The 27,637-nt window shown below is 44.9% G+C and overlaps 1 protein-coding gene across 4 annotated transcripts; it reads left to right on the plus strand.

Annotated features, from left to right (window-relative positions):
• Window positions 1-952: 952 nt before the first annotated feature.
• THOC5 (THO complex subunit 5) lies at window positions 953-27,420 on the plus strand. 4 transcript variants are annotated; one of them, XM_087828502.1, is made up of 20 exons: window positions 953-1,532; window positions 2,877-3,020; window positions 3,871-3,984; window positions 4,139-4,236; window positions 6,529-6,675; window positions 7,562-7,676; window positions 8,653-8,785; window positions 9,450-9,482; window positions 11,013-11,090; window positions 11,762-11,802; window positions 12,045-12,144; window positions 13,553-13,661; window positions 17,239-17,340; window positions 17,894-17,990; window positions 18,579-18,693; window positions 19,963-20,066; window positions 20,208-20,295; window positions 21,511-21,626; window positions 22,309-22,499; window positions 24,943-25,138. In XM_087828502.1, exons 1-20 carry the CDS (start codon window positions 1,437-1,439, stop codon window positions 25,004-25,006), a joined length of 2,085 nt encoding a protein of 694 aa, XP_087684628.1. In that variant the 5' UTR covers window positions 953-1,436; the 3' UTR covers window positions 25,007-25,138. The 4 variants fall into 4 exon arrangements, 3 of the variants coding, with proteins under 3 accessions (XP_087684628.1, XP_016054083.1, XP_087684627.1); XR_001602133.2 differs by lacking the exon at window positions 9,450-9,482 and adding an exon at window positions 25,576-27,420 and having other exon boundaries at window positions 1,064-1,532; window positions 24,943-25,099; XM_016198597.2 differs by lacking the exons at window positions 9,450-9,482; window positions 24,943-25,138 and adding an exon at window positions 22,711-23,494 and having other exon boundaries at window positions 1,057-1,532.
• The last annotated feature ends 217 nt before the right edge of the window (window positions 27,421-27,637 follow it).

Below are 27,637 nucleotides of genomic sequence, written 5' to 3' on the forward strand. Positions count from 1 at the left end.
CTTGCCATATGCAGAAGGCAATGATAAAAATTAATATATTAAAATGAAAACAGATTATTGTTAATTCTGCCTAGATCTCATTGTCTAAGGCTCTGAGATAGAGTCCTTTTGTTAACAAAGGAGCACTGGTGTTCACAGATGTTAAACTAGGGAAATGATACTCTCCTTGAAGCAATCAGAAGTTTCTAAAGAGAATTGAAGAGATTAACTTTCTCCCCAGGTGTTCAACATCATTTAAGATCACACATGTACCGCCTAAAGCCCCACTCCTAAATCATCTTCATCACCTTACCCAGTGGAGGACATTCCTATGTTAATATTCACAACAACCCCAGAGGTATAGACTTTTATTCTCATTTGATCTGTGAGGAAACAGGCACAGAGAAAAGTACAGTGACTTGTCCTAGAATTCAGCCATAGAATAGTAGATTGGAGACTCCAACTTAGGGCTTCTCTGAGTCTACTACTGTGAGCTATTGGCTCCCCCAATAATTGCTGTGACAGATTTGTTGGGGTAAGGGGAATAGTGCTGCCTACCTCAGGGGACCGTGGTGACAATCAGGAGATACAGCAGAGGAAGGATGCTTTGTGATCCTAGAGCTTCATGTAATGTAGGCTCTGTTCTTTTAAATTTTAGTGTTAACTAGGGAGTTGACGGCATTTCCAGATGAGATGGTGGCAAGGCTAGGAGGCACAATAATGTAGTTGTTAAGAGCACTGATGTGACATAAAATGGACCCAAGCTTCCGCATATAAGCTATGTAAGCTTGGGCAAGGCATTCACCTTTCTGATCCTCAGTATCATCTATAAAACAGTACTTGTTGTTATCTAAAAGGTTTGTATAAAGATAAAAGAGAACATACTCATAAAGTGCTTAGATTAAGGTCTAGCACACAGTAATCAATCAGTATTATTGGTAATGTGCGTATGTGCCAGGCTGAGGAGTTTGGTCAGTGGTGCAGTGGAGTTCATTTTGGACAGGATGAGGGATGCTTCCCCCCCTCCCCCTTTTTACAGAGGATTTAACTGCAGTTTTGGTGGGTCGTCTTTCTTTTTTTTTTAATCCTCACCTGAGGATATGTTTAGAGAGAGGAAGGAAGAGAAAGAGACATCAGTGTGAGAGAGAAACATCGATCAGTTGCCTCCCGTACTACACCTGACGGGGGATTGAGCCTGCAACCTAGGTATGTGCCTTGATGGAAATTGAACCTGCAACCTTTTGGTGTATCGGACGACGCTCCAACCAACTGAACCACCCGACCAGGGCTGAAGAGTTGAGTCCTTTCTTGAGTTACCAAGAGTGTAAATGACCAGAACTGCTAGTTAGACTTAAGTGTTATGACTCCAGGAAAATCTCCAGTTTCAACTCTGGAAAATCTAAAAACCTTTCGCCTCTTAGCAGGTCTCTATTTCTTCCTGACCTCACCAAACAACCATGTCATCAGAATCGAGCAAAAAAAGGAAGCCCAAAGTGATTCGAAGTGATGGAGCTCCAGCTGAAGGGAAGCGCAATCGTTCTGACACTGAGCAGGTGAGTTTAGCCAGGGCTGCCATGCTACTGAGAAATTACAGCTTGTGGCCAGGCACCTGGCTGTGTGTTTATAGCACCTGAGGGTCACGGGGACAACCTCCCAGGTGGCCTCTGTTTAACAAGGGACCCAGAATTCACTTGGCTCTACAAAGCCTGAGTATCCATATCAGTTGTAGCTGCAGCATCCCAAGGCCAACAAGCCTATATTGGACATGCTTAGTGACTAAATAAAGAATGCATTTGAGTATGGTGTGTGTTTCCAGTTTTTCCTGATGATCAGAAGGCAGTCCATCTGCAGCATGCTACTTGTACTTTGGAGATGTGGCATTCCTGGTCTACTACTGAGATAGTATCAGACCATCTACCTGCAAAACCTCTTCTGTGGTCTGAGAGCTCATGTGGTCAGCAGCTTCTCCTTTTGCTATTTCTCTGTTCTTAAATCTGTCAAGCTGATTTATTACTTAGCTGTTTTGATTATTTGGTTGGTTATGTCTTTTGTTTGTTTTTAAAACTAGAATAGGGAAACATACTAGCTCAAATTTAAATAAAAAACGAAACTTTCCTCAGATTTAGGAAATCAAAATTGATGAAGAGGCTTATCTTTTTGGGGGCATTGATCCTGACTCTTTTTTTAATTGAGGTATAACTGACATATTAACATGTTAGTTTCAAGTATACAGTAAAATGATTCATTATTTGATATATTGTGAAATGCACCACAGTAAGTTTAGTTAACCTCTGTCACCATACATAGTTACAAAATTTTTTTTTCTTATAAATGAGAACTTTTAAGATCTACCCTCGTAGCAGCTTTCAAATATGCAATACAGTATTATTAACATTCTATTAAAGAGATGTGTTCTGTTTACTCCAAAGGGTAGGAAACCAATTATGATATTTTAGTCATTGCTAAAAACTTGATTTGACCATCTGAACACCCATCTATAGGAACTTTGTTAAATTAATTCTGGTTTATCTTTATTGTAGATTGTTTATCAAGCAACCATTTTGATGGAGAACTGTACTTACTGGGATGGAAAATTGCATTAAACAGCATGGACAATATGATTTCATTTTGTTAGAAAATAAAATTTGTATTTACCCACAGTATTAACAGTATTTCTGGCTAGGAGGTGAAATTACAGGCCATTCACTAAGCATCAATACTTTATATCAGAAGGGAGGAATTATTTTTCATTTTGAAAAGCAGAAAAACAGTTGATTTGAGGACCAGACCCTTTGTGGATCTGCTTTCAGGCTTCATTACTGATCTCAGCCCATGTCCCTGGTCCTGACTGGGAGACTTTTACTCTCTACTCAAGGCCTGTATCCTTGCCTCCACAGGAAGGTAAATACTACAGTGAGGAGGCTGAGGTGGACCTGCGGGACCCTGGAAGAGACTATGAACTGTACAAGTACACGTGCCAGGAGTTGCAGAGACTCATGGCTGAGATCCAGGACCTGAAGAGCAGGGGAGGCAAGGATGTGGTAAGGAGTGGACTGAACGAACATGAACTTGGTGGGTCTGCACGGATGGGCCTGTTTTGTACCTACTAGAGTGAGCCCTTCCTGATCTTGGTCTCCTGTCCTAGCTGTGAGTAGGTAGTTGGAGCCTGGGGGCTCTGGAGACCTGTTTGTTAATTTATTGGAACTTCTCGTCACCACCCAATCGCCAATTACAGTAATGAAAGTACAGGATAATTAATTTTTTCCATTACTATAATGTGATAATTTACCCAACTAATATTTATTAAGTGCTGAGCAATTTGCTGGGAGTTAAGAAATGACAGCACATGTAAATTCCCTTGCTGTTACAAGGATGGATATGTACAAGTAAATCGTAGAGACCAAAAATGAAATTATTAATACTAAATGAATATACAAGGCTTCTGGGCAGAGAAACTAAACAGTGTGACTACAAACTAGTTGGATAAGTTCAAAACAAAGCAAAACAACCCGTATTTTTCCAGGAATCTCACTTATTTGTGTGTATACTGGCCAATATTGTTGAGGTTATTAAATCTTACCTCTTTAAGGTAGTCAAGCCTTACAGCTGTAATTCTGCTATTTTCATTTAAATTATTCTGCAGTGCTGTTGATAGAGGTCAGATGTGTGGCAGGGCGTTGCTGTTATTTGGACCTATGTGCGCAGCATGTAGCACCAGATACTTGCTCTATGTTCAATGCCTGCCTATTTCTTTGGTCAAAGCCGAACTTCCTTTTTCCCCCTGAGAATCTTAAACATTTCCCCTGTACAGTCAGTGTCTTATTTTGGAGCTGAAGGAAGCTGAGCCAGCACCCATTATCGAGGTGTTTACCAGGTCCTCTTTGCCCACAGGCAGGTGAGATTGAAGACCGCAGGATCCAGAGCTGTGTGCATTTCATGACTCTAAAGAAGCTGAACCGATTAGCCCACATCAGGTTGAAGAAAGGAAGAGATCAGACCCACGAGGTAGGAGTTGAGAAGTTTACCCCTCCTTCTCCCTCCTCCTTGTCCCCTTCTCAAGCCCCTTTACCCTTTTTTCTGAGGTTGCTGCCACTGTGCTCTGCTCTGCCCCACCCCACCTGACTTGCCCCACTCACCACCTCTGACCTTCTCCTTTCAGGCCAAGCAGAAAGTAGACGCCTATCACCTGCAGCTCCAGAACCTGTTGTATGAGGTGATGCACCTACAGAAGGAGATCACCAAATGTCTGGAGTTTAAGTGAGTTTTGGAGGACAGGGCTTTGGCGAGGTGATCTGTTGGTAATGGCTTTTTCCTATGTAGCTCTGTGTGAGCTAGTCTCTTTAAAAAGAAATCAGATGATTATGGAGACTGTAGGACCTGGGAGGACAGTGAGATCACTTTGGGAAATTTGGAAGCAGTAGTTTCAGACTGCACAAGGAAACTCAGAAGCCTGTCTGACCTCTTTGAGTATTGAGCTCTGTACCTGGTCAAAAGTAATTGTCTCTCCTTTCTAGGGGCCTTTACATTAATTACCAGTTTGATTCTTGGGCACCTTGTACGGGAGCAACTCACTTCCAATCATGTCCTTTTAACCTTTTGGCCCAGTTTTCATCTCTAAAGTTCCAACAATTCTTTTTTTTCTTTTTTTTTTTGGCTAATCCTCACCCAAGGATCTTTTTCCCATAGGTTTTTTTTTAGAGAGAGTGGAAGGGTACAGGGAGAGACAGGGAAAGAGAATCATCAATGTGAGAGAGACACATCAATTGGTGGCCTCTCACACGTGCCCTGACAGGGCCCAGGGATCAAGCTTGGCACCGGGGTCTGTGCCCTTGACCGGAACCAAACCCACAACCCTTCAATCTGCAGGCCAACGCTCTAACCACTGAGCCAAACTAACTAGAGCCCAACAATTTTTTTTTTTTTTTTATTCAAACCAGCAATTCATTTTTGCAAATGAATTGGAACCTGAATTTTTTGCAACTTAGTTGCCTTCAGGTGAACAAACTGGAGTTTGGCAGTGTTATTTTTAAAATGTAATAATGCCTCTTGGCAAATCCAACTGATTGGAAGGGAGGAAGGAGTAGAAGAAGGGAAGGGAATGTTCTTGCTTGGTCCGACCTATTTGAGCAAACTGAAAGGTTTTATTTGTAATAAACTTGGGGTGTGTGGGCACATTAGACATTGGTCTATTGTATTTTTAATGATGCTGATTTTTAAAATACGCTTTTATTGATTTTAGAGAGAGGAAGGGAGAGAGAGAGAGAAACATCAGTGATGAGAGTCATTGATCAGCTGTCTCCTGCATGCCCCCTACTGGGGATCAAGTCCACAACCCGGGCATGTGTCCTGACCAGGAATCAAATCACGATCTTCTGGTTCTTGGGTCGACGCTCAACCACTGAGCTACGCTGGCAGGGCGATAATGCTGATTTTTGAGAGGCATCTTTATCTACTCCACAAATTCATCACATAATAATACTTAAATATATAGAGGTGAAATCCACATGAGGTCTGTATCTGAGTTAATTAGTGTTGTACCATTGTCACCTTCCTGATTTTGACTTTGTACCCAAAGGAAGGGTACATGGAAGAAATAAACTCTCAGTGCTTTTTTTGAAACATTTTGTGTGTCTTAAATTATTTAAAAATAAAAAAGGTATAAAAACAAAGTAAAAGACTGTGATGCCCCAACATGTAACCATTGCTCAGATGAAAGCTGACAAACCCAAAATACAGCCAAACTGGGCCCATGGAGTGGACAATGGCCACAGTGGGCCCTGGAGTGGGACAGCCTGAATTCAGATCTCAGCTCTGCCACTTACTAGCTGTGTGTGACCTTGAGAAAACTGCTCAACTCTGGAAGCCTCCATCTCATTTGAAAAATAAAGATAAACATTCCTGTTTCACAGTTATTGTGAGAATTAAGGGAGGCAAGGATGACATACAGTGGGTGCTTAATCTATGGTAGCTGCTCTTACTTTTACATCATTTGTTCATGACCTGTCCACTACTATGTTAATGCAGGAAATCGTATTGGATTTCTTTTATACACATGTGTCACTATACATGCAACAATTAAAGCCTCTAGATCTTCTTCTCTGGTTATGCCATGCTAGATCTTCCGCATCCCGTGCTTATACAGTTAATGTTATGAACTTTAAAATGTAGACCCTTGCGTTAAATGATATTTCTTGGTTTTAACCTGACATTCTATGTCTAGACTATAGTGTTTTCATTTGACCTTTTAAGCTCTTAGCTCCCTTGCTCAGCTTGGAGACATCTGTAAGTGTAATAAGCATCCCTTCCAGGTCTTTAGCTAATTCATGGATAAAAAGGTTGGACAGCATGGATAAGTATCCTGTGGCATGTCACCAACTACCTCTCTTCAACTGAAACATCTAATAAGCATTTGCTGAGAAGACTGGATTCCATGTCCCTGAGTAGCTGTAGACCTGGGCTAAGTGGGCATACATGGGGAGGAACTGTGGGCCTACTTAAGCCCGTTTGGGTTCCTAAGAACAACAGTTTGACATTTGTTTTTGTCTGTAGGTCAAAGCATGAAGAAATTGATCTGGTCAGTTTAGAGGAGTTTTATAAAGAGGCTCCTCCAGATATCAGCAAGGCTGAAATCACCATGGGAGACCCTCACCAGCAAACCCTTGCACGTCTGGATTGGGAGCTGGAGCAGCGGAAAAGGTAGCGTTTCCTCTTATCTGACCTTGTTAACCTGTGCAGACACGGACCTGTGCAGTACTGTCCCACAGGGGACAGTACTTGGTTATGATCCACAATCAGACAGCAAAGCTCTGTGCAACCAGTAGAATAGTCTCTAAGACCAAATCCTATTTTGTGATTAATTCACACCTGATAGTTGGCACATCTGTTCTGTTTTTCATTGGAGAAGCAGCTGTTTTTATTCCTTGCCTTTTTCTGTTATAGAAGATATTCTGTGCCTTTGGTGCACATTATGAATTTAATAAGCACTAAGTCTGATCATTAGGGAATGCATGTCAATTTTTAGCAGATGGAGTTGGCCTGTCACTTCCTTGTGCCCCGGGCACAGGCTAAACTATGAGTGTTGCATTCCTGTGGCATTGGTCCGGCATCCTCCCCACCCTGCCCCACTCAGGCCACTCTGTGGTCTCATTTGGGTCCTGTAGCTGTTAGGTCCACATGTTTGTGAAAGTTTGGGTCTTGGCTTCCAGAGGCAAGAAATGGAGCAGATGCCGGCACAGGGGTATTCCCTAGAGGTTATGGACAGAGCCTCCAGAGCCAGGCAGACATGGATTCAGAGCCCAGCTCTGTGCTTGCTCTTAACTGGATGACGTTGGGCAAGTTACCTCCCTCCATGAGCCTTCATTTCCTCCTTTGGAGATAAGAGTCCCTGTCTTCCAGTGTTTTTATAAGGATTAAATGCAGTAATGCTTATAAAGAGTCCTTCAAAGTGCCTGGCACATAGTAAGTGGTAGGTAAACATTAGTTCATCATGTCTGCTATTATTAGGTGGACTTGGACAGTGAGCAGGTATGTCAGGATATCCCTGGAAAGCATCTGGTGACAGTGCTCTGTCCTTTCCCAACAGGTTGGCGGAGAAGTACCGAGAGTGCCTGTCCAACAAGGAGAAGATCCTTAAGGAGATTGAGGTGAAGAAGGAGTACCTGAGCAGCCTCCAGCCTCGCCTGAACAGCATCATGCAGGTGTGGGCCTCCCCTGGGCCCCCACTCCAGCAGCCATGTCTCCCTTTGGGTGTTACCCTAATCTGTGTTAGAGTACAGTGTAGGATGGTCCTGGCTGAATCCTACCCAGCTGATACGATAAAGTTTCACCCTGAGAAGAAGAAAGCTGGCCAGGTGGATTCAGGAACATATACACAAATTTACTTGAGGCATTTTCTTTTCACCCAGAGCCTCATCCGGATAAAACACTTTTGCAAATTCTTTAGTTTACCCCCTGCATAGCCCCCGAAGTCTCCAGGCATGCTTCTGCGGATGTCTATTAGATCCCCCTAACTGTACCTCAGGGGCAGATCCTCAGCAGATCTACTCACTCTGAAAAGAACTTTACTTGTATTTGAAAGCCATTAGGTACCCTAGGAGGAAAAGTCCCCACTTTACCTGTAAAGTGTAATGTCTTTCTATATAGGTGACCTGATTTTGTTTTCTTTGTGAAGCCAGATTTGGTCTAAAATCCTTATAGTTTTATGAAGCAGGGTAAGTGGTTAATATAAAGGAACTTTGCAAAAGGACCCTGGAGAAATTATAAATTCTCTTTCCTGGATTTGGCAAGATCTACATTTCCTCCCTTCAACTCTAGGCATAGAATTAGAATTGTTAACAGAAATATCCTTAGTCGCATTTTATAATGAGACAAAAAGAAAATGGAAACGAAGAGTTTGGATTGTACTTAATTTTTCTGTTAAAAAATATGCTCTGCATATATTTCGGTCTGTAAAGTGATTTGTACTGACTTACAGAAATTTCCTCCAGCACTCTGGGAAAGTTCTGATACAGTTGATTCTTTTTATATTGACCTTTTATCCACTTGTTAGTTCTGTTAGCTTATCACATATCACTTTCATAAATAAAAAACTATATATGGTAACTAAGCAGCCACATGTTTGTATGTGGACTGCCGAAAATGGAAAAATAAAAATCCTACCTTTATTGCATGCAGGCTTCCCTCCCAGTGCAAGAGTACCTGTTCATGCCTTTTGACCAGGCTCACAAGCAATATGAGACGGCCAGACACCTGCCACCTCCCCTCTATGTCCTCTTTGTCCAGGCCACTGCATATGGGCAGGCCTGTGGTAAGTATGGGGGCCGGGTGAGGAAGAGGGGCTGTGGGAGCAGCAGCTGTGGCTGATTGAGTCATTTGGAAGCACTGCCTGCTGAGGAAAGCTCCCAGGCCTTGCTCAGAGCCCTCAGGTGACAAATGCTGCCTTCCCTCTGTGTCGCCCAGCATGGCTGTTTTGACTAGCTGGCCTGAGGCTGAACTAACTTGAGGGGTATTTCAGACGGTTGGCTTTGAGCCTTTGATGAGCCTGGCTGGTCGACTGTTGGGTGCACTGCCCAGACAGCCCAAAGCACGCTTGGCAGGTGGATCGGCGCCTCTTGCTCTGCTTCAGAGAAAGGGCTTGGTGAACACAGGTCTCAGCCAGCTGTCCTAGGCTTTTCCATGCCCCAAACAGGCTGCATGTCATTATGGTGAATTACCCAGTGAGAGGATGTGTCCTCATTAAACTTAAGGGCAGCCCTTTACTCCACTAGGGTTTTGAGAGGTTTTTGGAGACCCTGCCTCCTGCCCTAGTGCAGCTTTCACCCAGCACCTAGAGTTTTCTTCCCCACCGCCACCAGTGCATGCCTTTCCTCCCAGCCACAGACACCAACACATTACTGTCTCTCTTCTTATGTCTTCTTGGTCCTTCTGGTCCTTTCCTTTGCCTTTGTTCTCCCTCCTGTTTCCATCGTCAGCTCATATGAAATCCTCCCAGCCCCCTAGACAGGGTGAGTAATTTTCTTTTGTGTTTAAACCCCAGCCTGTTTCCATTCTCATTTTACTGTAAAATTTCAAGACTGAATTCAAAAGTTTGCCAGTGGTTGATGGGGGCATCCAGCTTATTTGGAGTAAGGTGTGATGGTTCATGCAGGGTTGTCAGAGAAAGAGGGTAGTGGTCAGCCACCTGGGAATATTATCTCTGTGACCTGCCACTTGGGGGAGGTTTGCCATCCCTCAATACCATTGGGCAAATCATTTCAGGCTTCTGTGACTATCTAATCTGTATACTCTTTTGAATGGAGCAGGAAGAGTGGTGGTCTGACCTCTCAGCCCTACACCCATAGGACTCCACAAAGGCAGGTCCAGGCATCACTCAGGAAGATGTCAGGCCTGGTGCATGGAACAGGCCTCTTAGCTTTTTACTTGAGACGCCTAGCTCAACTTGAATAGATGTGGTCTTGAATAGACCTGAGCTTGATGCCAAGCTCAAGTTGAATAGACCTAGCTTACCTATTTCCTGGCTATTGTATCAAACTTCTCTAAGCCTTAATTTTCTCATCTGTAAATGCATAAAATGTATAATAATAGTATTGCTTCTATAGAGTTGTTGTGAAGATTAAATTTTTTTTAATATGTTTTCATTGATTTTAGAGAGGAAGGGAGAGGGAGAGAGAGAAACATCAGTGTGAGAGAGAAGCTTCAGTCGGTTGCTTCTGCTTGCATACTGACTAGGGAACCTGCAACCTGGGTATGTGCCCTAATCGGGAATCAAACACGTGACCTTTGGGTGTACGGGATAATGCTCCAACCAACTGGGCCACACCGGCCAGGGAGAGTAAGGTTTTTTAAAATATAATTTTATAATTAAAATTATAAGCATTTGCTCATTCATTATAGATATCACCTCACCATCCAACTGGGCAGCTATCATTTGTCACATTCTGCTTTCATAAATGCAGAAATGGGGGCTCAGAGCTGCATCGTAACTTTCCAGGTCACATGTTTGGGAATGGGAACCATGACTCAGGCCTAGGACTGAACTGCAGGGTCCAAGTTTCTGCCCACTGTCCTCCTGCCTCCCAGTTAAATGTGACAGTGCCAGCCAGGCGCTTGGTGCAGGGCGGAATAGAGAATGAGCACGTAAGTGAAAGCCGATGTTTCCAGGGTGTGGCAGTCATGGGCTTCTGCATGAGAACCTTTAAGACAGTTGGTGGAAGAGAACTGTATAGCTTTAGGCCCAAGGTTGGGATTTCTGTACCTTGGTATAAACCTGAAAAGAGAGATGTTCACCACTAGTCTCAGGTGATACTTGTCCAGGAATCTACACTTTGGGTTCTTTGTTCTCAGTCAGTGATGCAAAAAAAAGGCTTAAGTTTCCCACCTGTTTCTCTTCATCTGGAGAAAGGGCTTTTGTCTGCCCACCCCTGGCCAGTAAGGAGCTGTGACAGACAGCAGAAATGCAGTCCCAGAGCTGGCCTTCTGTGTAGCTTGGCTCCTTCCCCCAGCAGCCGTCATACAAAGCTTTTTCTTGCTCCCAGATAAGACGTTGTCTGTGGCGATCGAAGGCAGTGTGGATGAAGCCAAGGCTCTGTTTAAGCCTCATGAGGAGTCCCAAGGTAATGTGCTGGTCAGGATCCTCCCCCAAGTCTTCTGTAGCTGGTTCCAGGAACACTGAGTCGCCACCCAAGGGCAGTGCTGTTCCTTTGAAATTAACTGTACTAGTTGAGTTTAACAGAGCTTGACTTCATGTGCAGGGGTAGACAGGGAAAGCACTGCCTTTGGATTTCAGCCCTGCCACTCACTAGCTCACTGATTCCAGGGCAGCTCTTTAACATTTCTGAGCCTCAGCTTAGTCACCCATCAAAACAGGGTAGTAATACCTCATGTAGAATTATGTGAATTAAACAAGGTCATGCATACAAAAGCCCTTAGCATCATCCTTTAGCACATAGCAACCACTCAAATTACATGAGCTGCTATTGTTATTTATATTACTGTTATTGCTACCACCACTACCAGTGGAGGGGATTGTGGTCCATAGGATAACATCAAAAAAAAACTACAACACTAGAAGATGGATGGTGGGATTATGGGTCATTTCTCTTTTCTTTTTTCCTTGCATCACCATGTTTTTTATACTGACTATGAAGGAACAAACTAATTTATTATTCTAAAAAAAACATTTATAAATGACGCAGAGTCTGGGCCCCTTTACGCCCTGGGTTGAGGTGCTTTAGGGAGATTGGGAGCCCCCTCCGCTCTAGATGCCTTTTTTCTGTGGCTGCAGATGACGAGAGCGACTCGGATGCTGAGGAGGAGCAGACCACGGTGAGAGCCGCTTCCTCTCGTGGGCGTGCCAAGCAGCTGCACTGGGGCCTGCTGGTTGGCAGGTGCCATCCTTCCTAGAGGCAGAAGAAAGGTTTGAAAGAAAGGGCTGCTGGGCGCCTTGCAACTGAGTAGCTGAAGCATCAGGTCCCAGGCAGCAATGCTGAGGCCCTGGCCGGTAGGGAGAAGGAAGGGAGAGATTTGTATGACCAGTGCTCATCATTTTCATTCTTTCCTTTGTCCAGAAACGCCGGCGACCCACACTGGGAGTTCAGCTGGATGACAAACGCAAGGAGATGCTGAAGAGGCACCCACTGTCTGTCATGCTGGACCTGAAGTGCAAAGGTCTGGCTCCCCTTGTTCCGGGAATCCCATAGCACTTGAGAGTTCAGCCAGGCACAGATGCACAGGTCCAGCAAGCCAGAGGCCTCTTTGCCCAAGAACAGAATCTGGTTTCATATTTCTCTATTTATCCTCATTGTTTTGCATGGAATCTGTTTGATTTTTTTCCCCCCTAAGTCATACCATACCAGAGAGAGACATAAAGGATGCATAAAACTACGCCTCTTTCTGAATTTTAAAAGTCAGATACACAGAACAAGTTGCAAGAGTATGCAGGTTCTGAGTAATTTGACCAACATGCTTAATTTAATAAGTAGGACTTTGTGTTCTGCAGAGAGTATATGTTTTGGAATTGGTTTGGTATGGATAAAGGAGCACATGATAAAGCATTCAGCAGTGTAAGAGTTGTCAGTCAAATATAAGTCTCTCATCCAGACTCCCAGACTCTGGTCCTTGGTCTTACTTCCAGGGACAACGGTTGTGACATGTTTCTTATGTATGGTCTAGAAATAGTCTATGCATTTAGAAGCTATTATACAAGTGTATATTTGTTCTCTCCTCCCCTTATCTTTTACACAAATGGAAAATTACTCTACACACTGGTCCTTTCTTTGCCTTTAAAAAGCATTTTGCTTTGAGGTAATTTTAGACTCAGAAGAATTGTAATGATAATACATTGAGTTCCCATAGGTGCTTTACTGACTTCCCTGAATTTCAACATCTTTTTTAACCACAGTACAATTATCAAAGCCAATGTTGATTTTATTGGTACAACACTGTTAACTAAACTGCAGGATTTATTCAGGTTTCCCTGGTGTTCCCTTTAATGTCCTTTTTCTGTTCCAAGATCCAGTTCAAGATCCCACATTGCATTTAGTCATCATGCCCTTTAGTCTTCACCAGGCAGTGACAGTTCCTTGGTCTTTGCTTGTCCTCCAAAACCTTGACACTTCTGAAGACAAGGTTTATTTAGTATGTAGGAAAACTCTCAATTTGGGTTTGGTGGATTTTTTTTCTGGTTAGACTGAGGTTATGGATTTTGGAGAGGAAGGTCACAGGCGTCTTCATTGTCACATCATATCGGGGTACATGGTATCATTGTGTCTTATTATTGGTGATGTGAACCTGGATCCACTTGGGAATCACTTAATCACTCCCTTTTCATATTGTGTTTGTTAGAAGCAGAGTCTGAAAGTCCAGCCCACACTCAAGGGGAGGGAAATGGAGCTCCACCTTTTGGAGGGAAGAGTAGCAAAGAATTTGTAGACACCACTTTTTTCCCCTCTATGTTAAATTGCTATTGAGTTTTTGTTTTTATAGTAAAATATCGTAGTCTTATTGACTTCCCTTTCTATAAAACTTTGGCTCTGCTCTTATGTTTAACTCATACATTTTTTTTCTTCCCATCCAGATGACAGTGTGCTTCATCTGACTTTCTACTATCTCATGAACCTCAACATCATGACAGTAAAAGCCAAAGTGACAACTGCCACGGAGCTGATCACCCCCATCAGTGCAGGGTACTGAGCAGGCGTGGCTGAGAGTGGGACAAGGGGGGGGCTGTGATGAGAACCTTGGCTCTGAGCTGCTCTCAGTTTCTTTCTCATCTGGCTCTGAGAGGTTCGTGGCTACTTTGACTTCTGCTGTCACGTCCAGTTGGCCTAGAAGTCCTGGTACATCACTGGTATTTAGAAAGCATTCACCAACTTTGATTGGTGAAGTCCTCCTCCTACATAGCAGATGCTGAAAGTGACTACGGCATATTGCAAATTGAGCAGGTGGGGCAGAGTACCAGCTTTTTACAACCAGTGAAAAGAGTGTGAGTTTAAAAATGGGATCTGGCAGACATTGTCAGGTTGGCAGGTTTAAGCTGCTCTCTCTTTCCCTTTTCTTTTTCTCTCACAAGGTGCTGAGATTTTCACTTTATAGCTCAGCTTAATCCTAGATTGTCCTTACCTGGGCAGTGGGAGGAGGACTGTGGTGGGCCCTGTGGGGTTTTTGAAGAGGGTGAGCAAAGGCACAGTAACGATGGCCATAGGTCGAGCATCCCTAGGAAGCCCTTGATCATGGCAGTCTTGTTCCACAGCCAGAAGCAGGAAGAAGGGAGGAGGATCTAGAGGGCCTAAGGGTGAAATAGCACCACTTACAAGAACACACCTTCCCCTGCCCTTACCTGGTCTCACTGAGTCCTCATGTCAGCTATAGAAAGACCACTGAAGGAGGCACAGATCTGGTGCTTAATGGGGCAGGGCTCTTTTCATGACTGCCTGATGTTCTACCCTGCACTTATAGTTCATGCCCCTGAGTGTTTGACAACCCATGGGCACTCTGGATAAACTTGACCCCATTTCCACCTGACCCCAGCAGAGGGAGCCCAGGGCTGGCTTCTTCAGAGCACCCAGTCACACTGCGCAGCCAGAGCTCTTGGTCCAGTGAGCAGCTTTAGGGCTCCAGGAGGCCCTTGGCCAGGGCAGATCTCCTTGTCACAAGCATTCTGCCTACTCACCTCTCAGATGCCCTAACAGGATTGCAAGCTGGTCTCAGAGCATGCTTAATTAACTCCAGCTCCTCCCTAAGGCTGTGCAAGTGCAGTGACGGGGGCAGTGCTGCAGACTGGTTATAAACTCTGGCAAGTCCCAGGTCTGCCACTTACAGCTCTTGTGTGCACCTTTAGCCAAGTTCCCCCCCATTCTGTGGTTGTTGATTATAATATCCCCTTCTAGGGAGGGAGCTTGTGAAAGTTAGGTCAGGTGTTTAGCACAGTGAAGCACTTTGAAATGACAGCTGTGTTTATCATCATCAACTCATTTAACTCTCACAGTAGCTCTACAAGGTGAGAAAACAGACCTGTGTACCACTGTACTGTACTACTGTCATTGCCAGGTGGGCCCTGGCCCCCAAAGAAGGAGGAGACACAAAAGAAAACACCCTGAAACCAGGATTGGATCTTTATGGGCCATCAGCTGTTGTCTAGCTCATCCCCTTATTGTACAGATGGAGAAACAGGTCCAGTGGGCATATGGTTATGGAAGCCCTAGGCCTAGAGCTCCAGACTCCCAGTCCAGAGGCCTTTGCTCAATTACAGGCTGCTCTGGCTATTGGAGACACCAGCCTGGTGTCAGGTTTTGTATAATTTCCTTTTTTTTTTTTTAATGTAATTATAGCATTACTCTTAATTCCTTAATATCACCCAATAACCGGTCAGAGTTCAAGTTTCCCTGTTTTTCTCATAAGTGTTTTTTGTTAGTTGTTTTGTTTTGTTTTTACAGTTTGGGTTTGACCCAGGATCTCTCATATGTTGCAATTAGGTGAAGCTTCTTTCAGGCTCCTTTTCATCTGAATGTCTCTGCTACCTTTTGATTTGTTGAGGAAATGTGTTGTTTGCTCTATAGGTTTCCCCCAGGATTAGATTTTGATGATTGCATCCCTGCAGTACCATTTTATGGGTTACTCCTTCCCCATATATTTCGTGTAAATTGTAGTTAGATTTAGAGGCTTGATGAAATTCCATTTCGATTTTTTGGAGGGGGACAGGGGCAGGCAGGACTGAGTCATAGACACTGGGTTTCCATCAGGAGACCAGGGCTGTCTATTTTTGCAGTGTTAGCAATGTTGATAACTATTGCCAGGATCTATTAATTTGCTAGGGAATTAATGTTGTTAATATAGACATTTTAGTCAGAATTATACCAGCCCTGCTGAATTTTCCTCAAGAAATTCTTTTCCAGAATGATCTCCATTGGGGCATTTTAATTCATTAATTTTTCATTAAGACATTAAACTATTTTTAATCATTTTCCATTTCTATTTTACCAAGGTTTTTTTAAAATCCCTTTTCCATTAAAATTTTATAACAAAGGTTTGACTAATTGAATAGCTTTTTGTTTTGGTGTTGTATTTTCATAACTATATATAGCTTCCCCTTTTATGTCTCTTGTTTTTACCAAAGTCAGTTGTCTAGAGACACGTTACAGACTTGATTCTTCTGTCAAAGTTTTGTCAGTTACAAACCCTTTCGTGTGCAGTTTTAGCTGTTCTTTTTTATTTGGATTGATTCAGTCATTCAACCTATTAGTAATAGTCACTAAATATTGGCCAAAAGACTGGCAATTTGTATTGATTTTCTAGCCAGTTTTCCACGTGAGGCAGTGAAAGGGGCAGACCCTTGCAGGAGCCGGGGGCAGGCACATACAGAGAGACTCTGGGAGAGACAGAGAACAGAGAAGACCCAAAAGATGCCACTGCCCCAGTATTAAGTCCCGAAAGCATGCCAGGGTCTCAAAGCAGCAGGATGGGATTCAGAGCTGCAGGATCAGCTCTTCTGCTTGAGTAGCTCCTGATGCTATTCCTGAAAAAATAGAGAACTCTGCTGGTTGAGGGAAAGAATGCGACCTGTTGTCCTTTGTGATCAGATTACTCTATTATCCTCTCCTCCCCCAATCTCCTCTGCTTGTCACGTTTAATTACAGTCTGAGCCCTGACCGTTCCAGGTGGGTGGCAGTGGCGTCGCTGTCTATCTGCTTATAGCACTGGGTCACCTTGTCTCCAGTGCAGGTGGTAATGTCTTTTTCTGGGAATACAAAGGGGACCTTTTCTGTGAGTAGCATGAAATTTGGTCAAAGTGATAAACACAGCACCAAAGTTGCACACTTTCTGGGATAGAAATGAATCTCTACTCCTATAAAAATTATGATTATTTCTATTTCCAGTGTCATGGGGCTTTGTTCCCCTTAGGTAAGGCCCTGGTCACCATATAACCCTTGAAAGGGTAGGTATTTCTTTTTAATTTGGTGGATAAGAGTACTATCTTTGATTAGACTGCAAATCCCAGCTCCACCACTTACTAGCAATGTGATTTTGGACAAGCCACGCCTTTGAAAGCCTTGAGCTTCTCCTTTATAAAATGGAAATGATAATATTCTGAACCTCATAGGGTTATAAAGATCCAGTGACCTCATATAAAGCATCTGACTCACAGGAAGCATTCAATAAGTGGTGGCATTGATCATCAGTGAGAGGCGACATTACCATCCCCAAATGCCCAAGTCGAGACTAGGTGTTGGACAGCGTTCTCACTGCAGTCTTCTCCCTTTCCAGTGACTTGCTATCTCCTGACTCAGTCCTGAGCTGTTTGTATCCTGGAGATCATGGAAAGAAAACTCCAAATCCAGCCAATCAGTACCAGTTTGATAAAGTTGGGTGAGTCAGCAGTGTTTTCTCCTCTCTCAGCCTCTCTGCTTCTGAGTTTCTCTGGGGGCTCAAACCCAATGCTGGCGAGCTGGTAGGGCCAGCAGCCTCTCAGAGGGTAAGGGGACAAGTGCTGGAAGGAGAGAGTGCTGTATCTAGAGAAGGGAACATGTGACCTTTCCTGCTTATGAGGCAAATGGAGTTCATGGACGGGTGGGAAAGGGTGGATCAAAACTTGGGGAACATGATATAATAAAAGTATTTAACATTTTAATTCTCTGAGGATTAAAAACATTTAAAAATATTTTATAAATTGGTAAACCTCTAAGGAGATCATGTGTACTTTGTTTTTATTGAGATTTGCTTATAAATTAAGGGCTGTGTGGGGAAAAAGAGAAAAGTGGACATGGGAGGGATGAAATTTATATTAGGGAGCTGATGAAGTCAAGAGGCTTTGCTGGCAGCCTGGCTGGGTACTGGCCTGTTTAGGGTGGACGGGAGGAAGGCTATATCCTGGGACCCATTGTAGAAACGACTTACAAAATCATTTTATTCTTTTATGCAGCATCCTGACTTTGAGAGACTACGTACTTGACCTGGGTCACCCCTATTTGTGGGTACAGAAGCTGGGTGGCCTCCACTTCCCCAAAGAGCAGCCCCAGGTGTGTACACTGATCCTGTCTCCTTAGCTGGAGAACTCTACCTCCTTTCTACCCATACAGACTCCATAAAGGCTTCTGATGGCTTTTGGGGGCTTTAAACTAGCAGAATGCTTTCCCTTCAGGATATGATCTGTCCTCCCTCCACTCAGGACACTAAAATGTCCAAAGCCTACGAGTGTTTATGTACCTTTGCATTCTCCCTGAGTCTAGAAACCCTCTAGATCAAAATAACTTGGGTCCTTGCTCTGGGTGCAGCACAACTCTAGGCTCTGCTGCCCCTTGATCTTGTGTACAAAGAGCCCCAAAATGAAGTGTAAGCAGAGCCCCAGGGGATCTGGCACCTTAGCAGAAGCTTTCCTTTTCTTAGGACCTGGCCACAGCCTCTTGAGAACCCAGCAGCTTGTGTCGTTCCTGCTGGGACTCAGCATCTGGCCTGTCATAGCAGGTAAACCCTGCCTTTCCCATAAGGTGCCCGCCTCAGGGCATGAGTGATCTTGGCTGCCACTGGAAGGCAGGTTGTAGGAGAGAGGCAGTGCCTGGAGGAAGGGATCAGGAGCACTCAGGTGTGCCCCTTGCTGTCATCCACAGCACACGGTGATTGCTGACCACTCACTGAGCTCCAGCCACATGGAGACCACCATGAAACTGCTAAAGACCAGAGTGCAGTCCCGCCTGGCCCTCCACAAACAGTTTGCATCCCTGGGTAAGCTCGTGTTAGGGCTGTGGCTTGAGAGCCATTCAGACAACATGGACAAAAACAACTTAGCCCTTCATTAAGTTGTCTTGAATCATGATGACAAATTAAAGAGGGCTGGATTTTGGGCTTTTGTTGAGCAGAGGTGGTGTCAGGGCCACTGGAAAGGGCTGCAGGCCCATCCAAGCAGAGATCTGAGCTCCCCTCAGGGTCATCAAGGCTGTTCCAACTCACAGAGCCTTCTGGTGGCACAAGTTGGTCAGGAGCAGCTCATCCTAAATTAGTGTGTGTCAGACTGGTGTGCCTTCTGCAGATATATAGTGGAAATCCAATTCATGGCTCATGGAGCCTACCTTAAGCTTCTTTGAATACAGCTGTACAGGGATCCACCCCTCATCCTTCCCCTGAGACCTACTGAGCTAATACCCTCCAGGGTAAGGCTGAGCTCCTCTGTTTTTCATAAGCTCCCAGGTGATTCTGCTGAGGGCCATTGACCAAAGTGGTGGCCATTGGGGGCTTCTTTTCATTTATTCATTCAGTACGTACTCGTCAGAGGCTTACTATGTATGTACAAGGCACTTGCAGGATAGTAAAGATTAAGATCTTTCTGATCTAACAGTCACTGTCAGGAAAGACATTGGGTTTTCAGGACCCATCTGTAGACCCTTCCCCTCTGGCTCAGTCTAGTGCTTCGTGTGGACCCTGATCTCTCCAGGGCAGCATTGCTTGTCCATCAGGCCTTTCTCCCTGTCAGCATTGCTGAATTTGTTTTGTCTCAAGGTTGGATGATTGTCATCCTGGACAACGTTTACTGTGTTGGCATATTTGCTTATTGAAATGCCAGCAGGAATTTATGCTGGAGCAGTTCTCCAGCCTTTTTCCCTTAGAGGAACTGACACGGAACACTTCAATCTTTTCCTCCATCAAGGTCAGCTATGAAAACACAACCCTCCCGGCTATTGATCTAATTAACAGTCACTGCTGCAGAGGCACTGTCATTGGTTTTGGCTGCTGGGGGTTCTTGTTTTGCTTATCATTATTTGCATTAAGGATAAAGCACCGTGAATGCTGGTGCTGGGTCTGACCACAAGCACATAGCCCTGGATGAAGTCAGGTTGGTGTGCCTACATTCCTGGCACATGTTGACCTGGGCACCTACTGAGTGCCAGGTGTACCTGAACATTGGGTAGGGCCCTTTGAGCCCTCTATAAGATGGTAATTACCTAGCTGTGGCACCTGATTTCTACCTATGACACCACCTGTCTTGCTCTCTTTTAGAACATGGCATTGTACCAGTTACTAGTGATTGCCAGTTCCTCTTCCCTGCAAAGGTTGTGTCCCGCCTGGTGAAATGGGTGACGATTGCCCATGAGGATTACACGGTAGGTAAAAGAGTGACAGGTCACTGTTGCTGTCCTGGGGACCGCAGGCCCATGTCTCCTTTCAGTTCCCATTCCTCCACCAGAAGGGCAGGAGGTTTTAGAGGAGCCAGGAGTTCATTACTTGTCTGTGGTGATTTCTAGGAGCTGCATTTCACCAAAGACATTGTGGAGGCAGGACTGGCCGGGGACACCAATCTCTACTACATGGCTCTCGTGGAAAGGGGCACAGGTAATTTGTTCTGGTAACAGTGGTTCTAGGCAAGGGGAGTGGCTGAGAATAAAACATTCCTGAGAGTTGCCCAAGGGAAGGGAAAGTTCTGGAATCCTGCTGCAGGGACTTAGCAAATAGTACTGAATGTGAGAGCCACCGTTCAGTGAGGACTTGTTCTGCAACACGGTCATATATGTGCTTTATGTCATTTAATCCTTGTGACAGTCCTAGGAGTGGTAATATTCCCATTTTATAGGTGAGGAAGTCAAGGCTTAGTCACAAACCCAGTCTTACCTCTGACCCTGAGCTCCTAGCCCTTGGTTTTACTGCTCTCTAGAACCGGACATCTGTTCTACCCACTTTCACAGAAGGGCTGGCATGTCCCTGTCAGGTTGTGCAGTGCAGGGTGACAGGACCTTCCTCCCTCTCTGCAGTTTCTATACTCTTTTTGGAGGCATATTTAGCCCATCAGTGGAGAGGATAAATGTTATGCTTTTGAAAATGGCAGACTTTCACTAGAATATGTTGAAAAATACAAATATTTTACGTAATAATTATGAACACAGCTTTGACATCAGGCAGTTCTGATTCCAGCCAGCATAGCTGCATTGCATCTGTTTGATTTTAAAGAAGTTTCCATCAGAGCCTATTTCTTTACATGTACGATGGGGATGATAGCGGCACCCATCAGAGTCATCCTTAGGGTGTAATAAAGTGCGCAGAGAGCTTAGCACAGCGCTTGGAAGTAAAGTACCCAGTGTTGGCTGTTAACAAGTGCTACGTAACAAAATATCCAAAAGTAAAAGGGACAGAATAGAGGAGATATATTTGACTGATATAATGGCTAATACATACTATTACTAAAAAAAGGTAGTAAGCTTTTACATGGGCAAATCTTTAGCTGGCTGGCAGATAAAGAAATGCCAGTTAAAACAAACTTCTGTCAGAGGAGCAAATAGAATTCAGGCAAACCCAGTGTGGACCAGACTCTGGGGAGTCCATGCATCTCTGCCTCCTTGGAGGGACCAGAGTCACAGGCATCACGTTCTGCAACCTGGCAGTTCCACTTTGGAGATTCCAGAACAAACATAAAAGTAAGGTTAGAACCAGAATGTGCCCTGAAGCACTGGGAATAGTATGGGACATCAGAGCTAGTCTTAGGGGTCCAATGGGGATGGTGCAGGGCTGACAAGTTCAGTCCCAGAACTGATTTTTCCTCCTTTCCCTTCTCAGCCAAACTCCAGGCTGCTGTGGTGCTGAACCCTGGCTACTCCTCCATCCCACCCATTTTCCAGCTCTGTCTGAACTGGAAAGGGGAGAAAACCAACAGCAATGATGACAATATTCGGGTAAGGACCTGCTGGGGGTAACAGGGAGCAGGTCCCTTTGGGGAGGTAGGCTGTGGCAAAACCTGCCACCGCTAAGGGCTTGGGCACTGGCATAATTCCTAGGACTAGGTATCTGCCAGGATTTATAGAATTTACTGGAGGCTGCATGATGTAGCAGAGGAAAGAGCCTAGACCCATCTCAACCAGTTACCTAGTTTGGGGTCCACAGGTTTCACCTCATTTATAAATTAGGGATAATATAAATACCTGCCTTGAAAAGTGGTTGCCTTGGGCTTCTGTGGAAACATGAATTGACTCAGAAGCTTAGGGTTGCTGGAATGAGATGATGTATGAGATCATTGCCACTGGTAATTATTATTATGCCTGTTAATTTGATTCCATGGTGGCCTTAAGGCTGTGGAGCACGTTTTTAAACCTAACTCCTTCTGACTTGGATCTCAGCCTGAGATTCCTTCTCTCCACACTTCCCTCTTCTTGGCTGTGGGTGTGCAAGGCAGGGAAAGTTATGGGTCAGAATCTGGAAGACCCCATTGTTTTGAGGGGGAGCCTCAGGACAGTCCAGTCCATCCGGCTTGGTGTGCTGTGGGCCAGCTCCTGCAGAGGCCCAGCTGCAGTTCTTGTGGAGCTGTCACACCCAGCAGTGTGAAGATTATGCTGAGTTTCTGGCCTTCCCACCCTGTAGGCCATGGAGAGCGAGGTCAACGTGTGCTACAAGGAGCTGTGCGGGCCCCGGCCGGGCCATCAGCTCTTGACCAACCAGCTGCAGCGCCTGTGTGTGCTGCTGGATGTCTACCTGGAGACAGAGATCCACGATGACAGCGTGGAGGGGCCCAAGGAGTTTCCCCAGGAGAAGATGTGTCTGAGGCTTTTCAGGTGAGGAGAGGGGTCAAAGCGCCAGGGACCCCCAGTCCTGCCTCTCACAGGGATTTGGGGCAGAGATCAGAGCCTGGCATAGAAGTCATACTTGCTCCCAGGTACACTTCTCTCTGTTCACAGAGGAAATTAAAATCCTGTTGCTGGGTTTCCTGGGGAGAGCTTGTGGCCTCCTCCTTCCTGAAACTTTTCCCTCATCCTTTCCTACCAGCCTGGTCCAATTGTTCTTCACAAACACCCTCTGAAGAAGGACCACCCACTGAGTGAGCAGCACTGAAACATGAACCAAGAGGATTTGGTTGAATTTTACTTTCTATACTTTATGTACTATCCAAATAAGCTTTTTAATCTATTCATACCTCCACCAGTCCTGAGTCTGCTGTACTCTTCTTAGGGTGTTCACACGCCTATGAGAATCATAGCTGTAGGCATTCGGGCTTTACAAAATGAACCAGCCTAGACGTAAGACAAACACAGGTGCAGATCTCTACTTTGCTGCTCACCAGCTGGGTGACCTTGGAAGAGTCACTTCAGCTCACCTCAGCTCTGAGCCTATTTCCTAAAGGCCAAGTATTACCTTCTAGCTCATGATAAATTAGAGATTGTTCACATAAAGCTTCCAGAATGATTCCTAGCATAGAGAGGGGCTAAGAAAATGCCAGCAGGTCCTGACAGCTTGGTATTTAGCATGTCTGCTTTCATAGCACTTCTAGGTACTTTTCCTTTTTGCTTTGGGGTCCTCTCTCCCTTTCATCCCCTAACTCATGCTCTTAGAGTCCATTCCAAAACTCCAGAGTTCACATTGCTCAGGCATCCCTCCCATTTTGGGCAACTGCTTGGTAGGGAGGGGGGAAGGGCCATAATCTGTTTCTCATTGGGACATCCCCGTTCCCTCTCAGTCTAAGATGTGCCTTTCCTGCCCCTCACCTTCGCAGGCAGCCAGTCCCAGCTGGGGGAAGCTGTCCCCAGTATCATCCTGCCTCTGTCTGGCACCTCTGCCTGATTTGTGATGCTATCTGATAATAAGCAGCTCTGACCCCCAAGTGGCTGCTAGGAGGTGGTGCTAGTGGCTAGGATTTCCTCTCCCTAGTGGGTCTGTGTGATACCTCAGTTCTTCCCACCCTCCCAGCCTGCTGTAGCACATTTCTAGGGTGGGATCTTCCACATGGCCAGTGTTTATTTTCTGTTATCTAATGGTTCCCAAAGGACCCATTTTCTGAAGTGCTTTGTACGTTATCCAGGCTGAGCTCCTATGAGGGCATTCTGGGAAGGTGCTGCTTTGGCCTCTAAGATCTAATTAACTCCATGACTGGTGAGATGTGAGGTTCTTGGCCTAGAGTCCAACTGACCATTGGGATCAGGCCAACGGGCTGAGCCTTTATTTTTGTTTAATGCAACAAATTTTATTTAGTACACTCAGTCCCAACATTCAGCACAAAAAGTTTACAGAGGATGGGTAGGTACCTTCAGGCTCTGGGTTCTCCATGAGCCATATGCCTAGACTTGCCCAGATGACAGTGCCCTTCTGGTTTTGGGAGGTATATGGGGCCAGAAAGACGTAGGTTCAAATTGCTGCTCTTACCTGTGCAATTAGAGTCTATACTTAGTGCCTTTGAGCTTCAGATTCCTTGTTAGTAAAACAGTGTTCACTTCGGGTATGGTTGGGAAGATGAAATTAAACCAGATGGAGCATGTAAAGTGCCAAGCACAGTGCAGGCAGAATAAGCCCTCACTTAGGTAAGCGGTTGCCTTGATGTTGGAATTAAAACCTCTTTTCTTTCCTCATCTCTACAATCCCTGACACACACACTCCCTCCCACCCTCCTTACTCAGACGAAGATCCAGGGTGTTACCTAGTGATTACCACTGAATGTCAGTCATAGATGAATGAAAGAGGCCCTTTACCTGGACATCAGTTACTATGGAGCTTTGTGGAAGAAGACTCTGTGTGAAGTTTTGCTGGGGGCCCAGGATGATAGCTGAAGCACCTAAGCTTCACAAGGTCAATCAAGGCTTTGGCTTCAGACCTGGTCTTGAATTGGGCTCTGCTACCTTCTGGTGGAATAATGTTGGGCAGATAGTTTACTCCCTGTTTTCTTTATTTTTTAAAGTATAGAACTAAACCATGTTTGTTGTCAAACATAGAAATAACCATCAACAGTTGTTAAAAACACTCAAAAGTGAGGGTGCCCATGTCCTACCTGTCCCCAGAAGTGCCCATTGTCAGCGAGGGCCCTTCCAGGCCTGTGTTCATGCGTTTGCAAGCATATAAAGACATTTTTACAAAAATGATATCACAACCTTACATATTGTTCTGCAGTGCGCTTTTCTCACACATTTCTTTTTTCCCCCTAACAGCTATATAGTACTGTGCGGGTAAGTGTCATTTATCCTATTAGCCCAAAGGGCTTGGTATTAACTGATCTTCATTCTGTTTCTCCAGGGGTCCCAGCAGAATGAAGCCATTTAAATATAACCATCCTCAAGGATTCTTCAGCCATCGCTGACCTCCTGCTTGGCCTGTTGTCTCCCGCCCTAAGTGCTGTGCCTCTGCTTTCTCCTCTGGTCCACATGTGGCTCCTGCTAGTCTCCAAAGACAGGTTTTATATTTCTAGCCGATTAAAGTGTCATCTGACCAAGTGGCCTTTGTCTTGCGGCTCTTTGGGAGGAGGGGGGTGGCTTCACAGTCTTTAAGGGCCAGTAGGAGCCATAGCACGTGAAAGCGCATTTGTGGATAGGCTTTCTCTAGGTGGCCAAGAAAAGCAGAGAGCAAAAAGATTCTGATTCTACTACAGAGAGATGCTGCCTGCTTGGCCACACTCACCTTACTTGTTCTGCTTTGGGAAGTCCTCGTTATCTAGCTATTATCCTAAGTCCTTGCTATTAGGAGGTGGCAGGGGAAACCAAATCAGCATAGCACAAAAGCCAAGGCTCTTCTGTCCCTCCCCTCACTCTTTCCACTGGACCTGTCAGTGTTTCTGACGGCCACATTCTCTGATCGCTAGGTGTCATGAATGTCTGACAGTGCAATGGAAATAGGAGACAAATTCACAAAGAATGATTGTAAATCTTGCAGGATTTCATGAAGTCGATGAGTGATTTTGGAGAATCATATGCAGAGCTTCCACCTAGTGAAGCTCTGGCAGAGAGAGACCAGGTGGCACCCGAGAATCTTCATGGTGATGACAGGCTAAGTGCCTCCAGAAATAATGATTTGACTCTCATAGGATTAAGAGAAGTCCTGGAGAAATAGGTAACACCTTCTAAAATGTTTGCAAAATTATCTCTTTTGTAATCCTGCAGAAGTGGAACAAAGTGAAGGATGGCATCAAGTGTTCTCAGATAGGTTTGTCAGAAAAACTAGACTCCTCCAAATCAGTACTCTCTTTATTCTTTACTCATTTTAAGAAGTCATATAAAGATGTAAAAATATTTTAGTTGCAAGTATAATATAAAGCTTGCTAGCTACAGGATGAAATAAGTTTTTTTCAGCTTTATTGAGATATGATATTGTATAAGGTGTACAACGTGATTATTTAATATTCTGTATATTGCACAATGATCACCACAATAAGGTTAGTTAACACCATTATCTCACATAGGTAGTTTTTTCTGTGATAAGAACTTTTAAGATTGCTCTTAGCAATTTTCAATATATGTAAATTTTATTTATATGATAGTCCCAATCAAATGGTTTATTTTCTCCTACAACATACTTTGAAGTTTGGTCCCAATGTACGTGTATTTGTTCTAAGAGTACCTCTGGTATAAAAGCTGTTATCCTCCTGTCCTCACAGCTGATTGCTGAGCACCCAGTGACAAGGATTTTCTAAGGAAGCACTGGGAGACTCCTCGCCCTGGCAGGCCCCTTCATTTTACAGATGGAAACCTGAGGCCAGTGAGGAGAGAAGGGCTCTTAGAGAACCACCACTACCTGTGTCCCTCTTTCCCTTCATCCTACATCATTCCTTTGAATTCCTGAGGTAGAAACTCTCCAGCCCAGAGGTCCTTGAACTTCAACATGTATGAGTCACTCATCCTGGGAGCCAACTAGAAATGCAGATCCCCATGCCCTACTCTAATATTCGGGCTCAGTTGACTCAAGATGGGCTTGAGGAAGTGTATTTTTAATGAGCTTCCCAGGTGCACATTGCCCTAGTCTCTTTGGAAGTTGCTGTACTTCCCTCATTTTTATTGATGACTCCTCAAATAATGCAGAAGCGCCCCTTTCTCTGTGGGCAGCTCCCCCTCTTCTGTCTTCTTCACCTTGGGCAGCAGCATGAGCCTTTGGGTGCTTTTTCCTCTCCACAGAATGAGATCTCCTTGTCTTTTCTCTGACCTACTTGCCTGGGACTCTCCCTGCCAGCACCTCCTTGGCCTGGCCACCTTCAGGCTTTGAGTCTCACCGCCTGTGCTGAATAAGATTGAAATGGGGCCTAAAAATAGTTCTTTTAATGGCCTCTGCATTGCAGTCTCCACTGCGTTCTTGGCTGGAAGGCAGCCAAACTGACTCAGCACCAAAGCTTGTCTCCGGTAGCCGGTAGCCGGGACAAGGTTGCGAACAGCTTGTGAGGGCTGGGAGGAGGCTTGGTTTCCTAGGCAGGGATGTCAGAGCCTGTCACCCTCCAGAAGAGGTTTTTCTTCTTCAAAGGAGAAGACTGAACAAAAGAATCCTTTGGCCTTAAGGAGAAGGTTTTAAAACTAGTGAGAAGCCCAGGATAATCCAGCCCCTTTGAGCTAGTTAACTGAGCCATTTGTGCCCTGGCTGGCAGACTAGGGGAAGGGACCCAGCTTGCTTCCTCCTTACCCAGAATTGGCCTTGCCTTCCCTGGGACACATGTGCCTTGGTTGGCAGACTAGGGGAAGGGACCCGGCTTGCTTCCTCCTTACCCAGAATTGGCCTTCCCTTCCCTGGGACACATCCCAGAATACAGGCCTTTTCTGTCCTCCTGCACCTGGGAGGGACTCAGCACAGGTACCATGCCTTTTCAAAGCTGCCATCCATATGTTCTTGATTTCTTACCTTCTAGTTTCTCAGTTTTCTCCCCAGCTTGCCCTTTCCTAACTTTACAAATAAATCTAAAAGACCCTTTTTATTTTAAGGGTGTTCCTGTTGATCACTCTTGGGGAAACAAAGC

The sequence above is a fragment of the Miniopterus natalensis genome, chromosome 20, assembly GCF_054644295.1.
Source record: "Miniopterus natalensis isolate mMinNat1 chromosome 20, mMinNat1.hap1, whole genome shotgun sequence".
Taxonomy (NCBI): Eukaryota; Metazoa; Chordata; class Mammalia; order Chiroptera; family Miniopteridae; genus Miniopterus; species Miniopterus natalensis.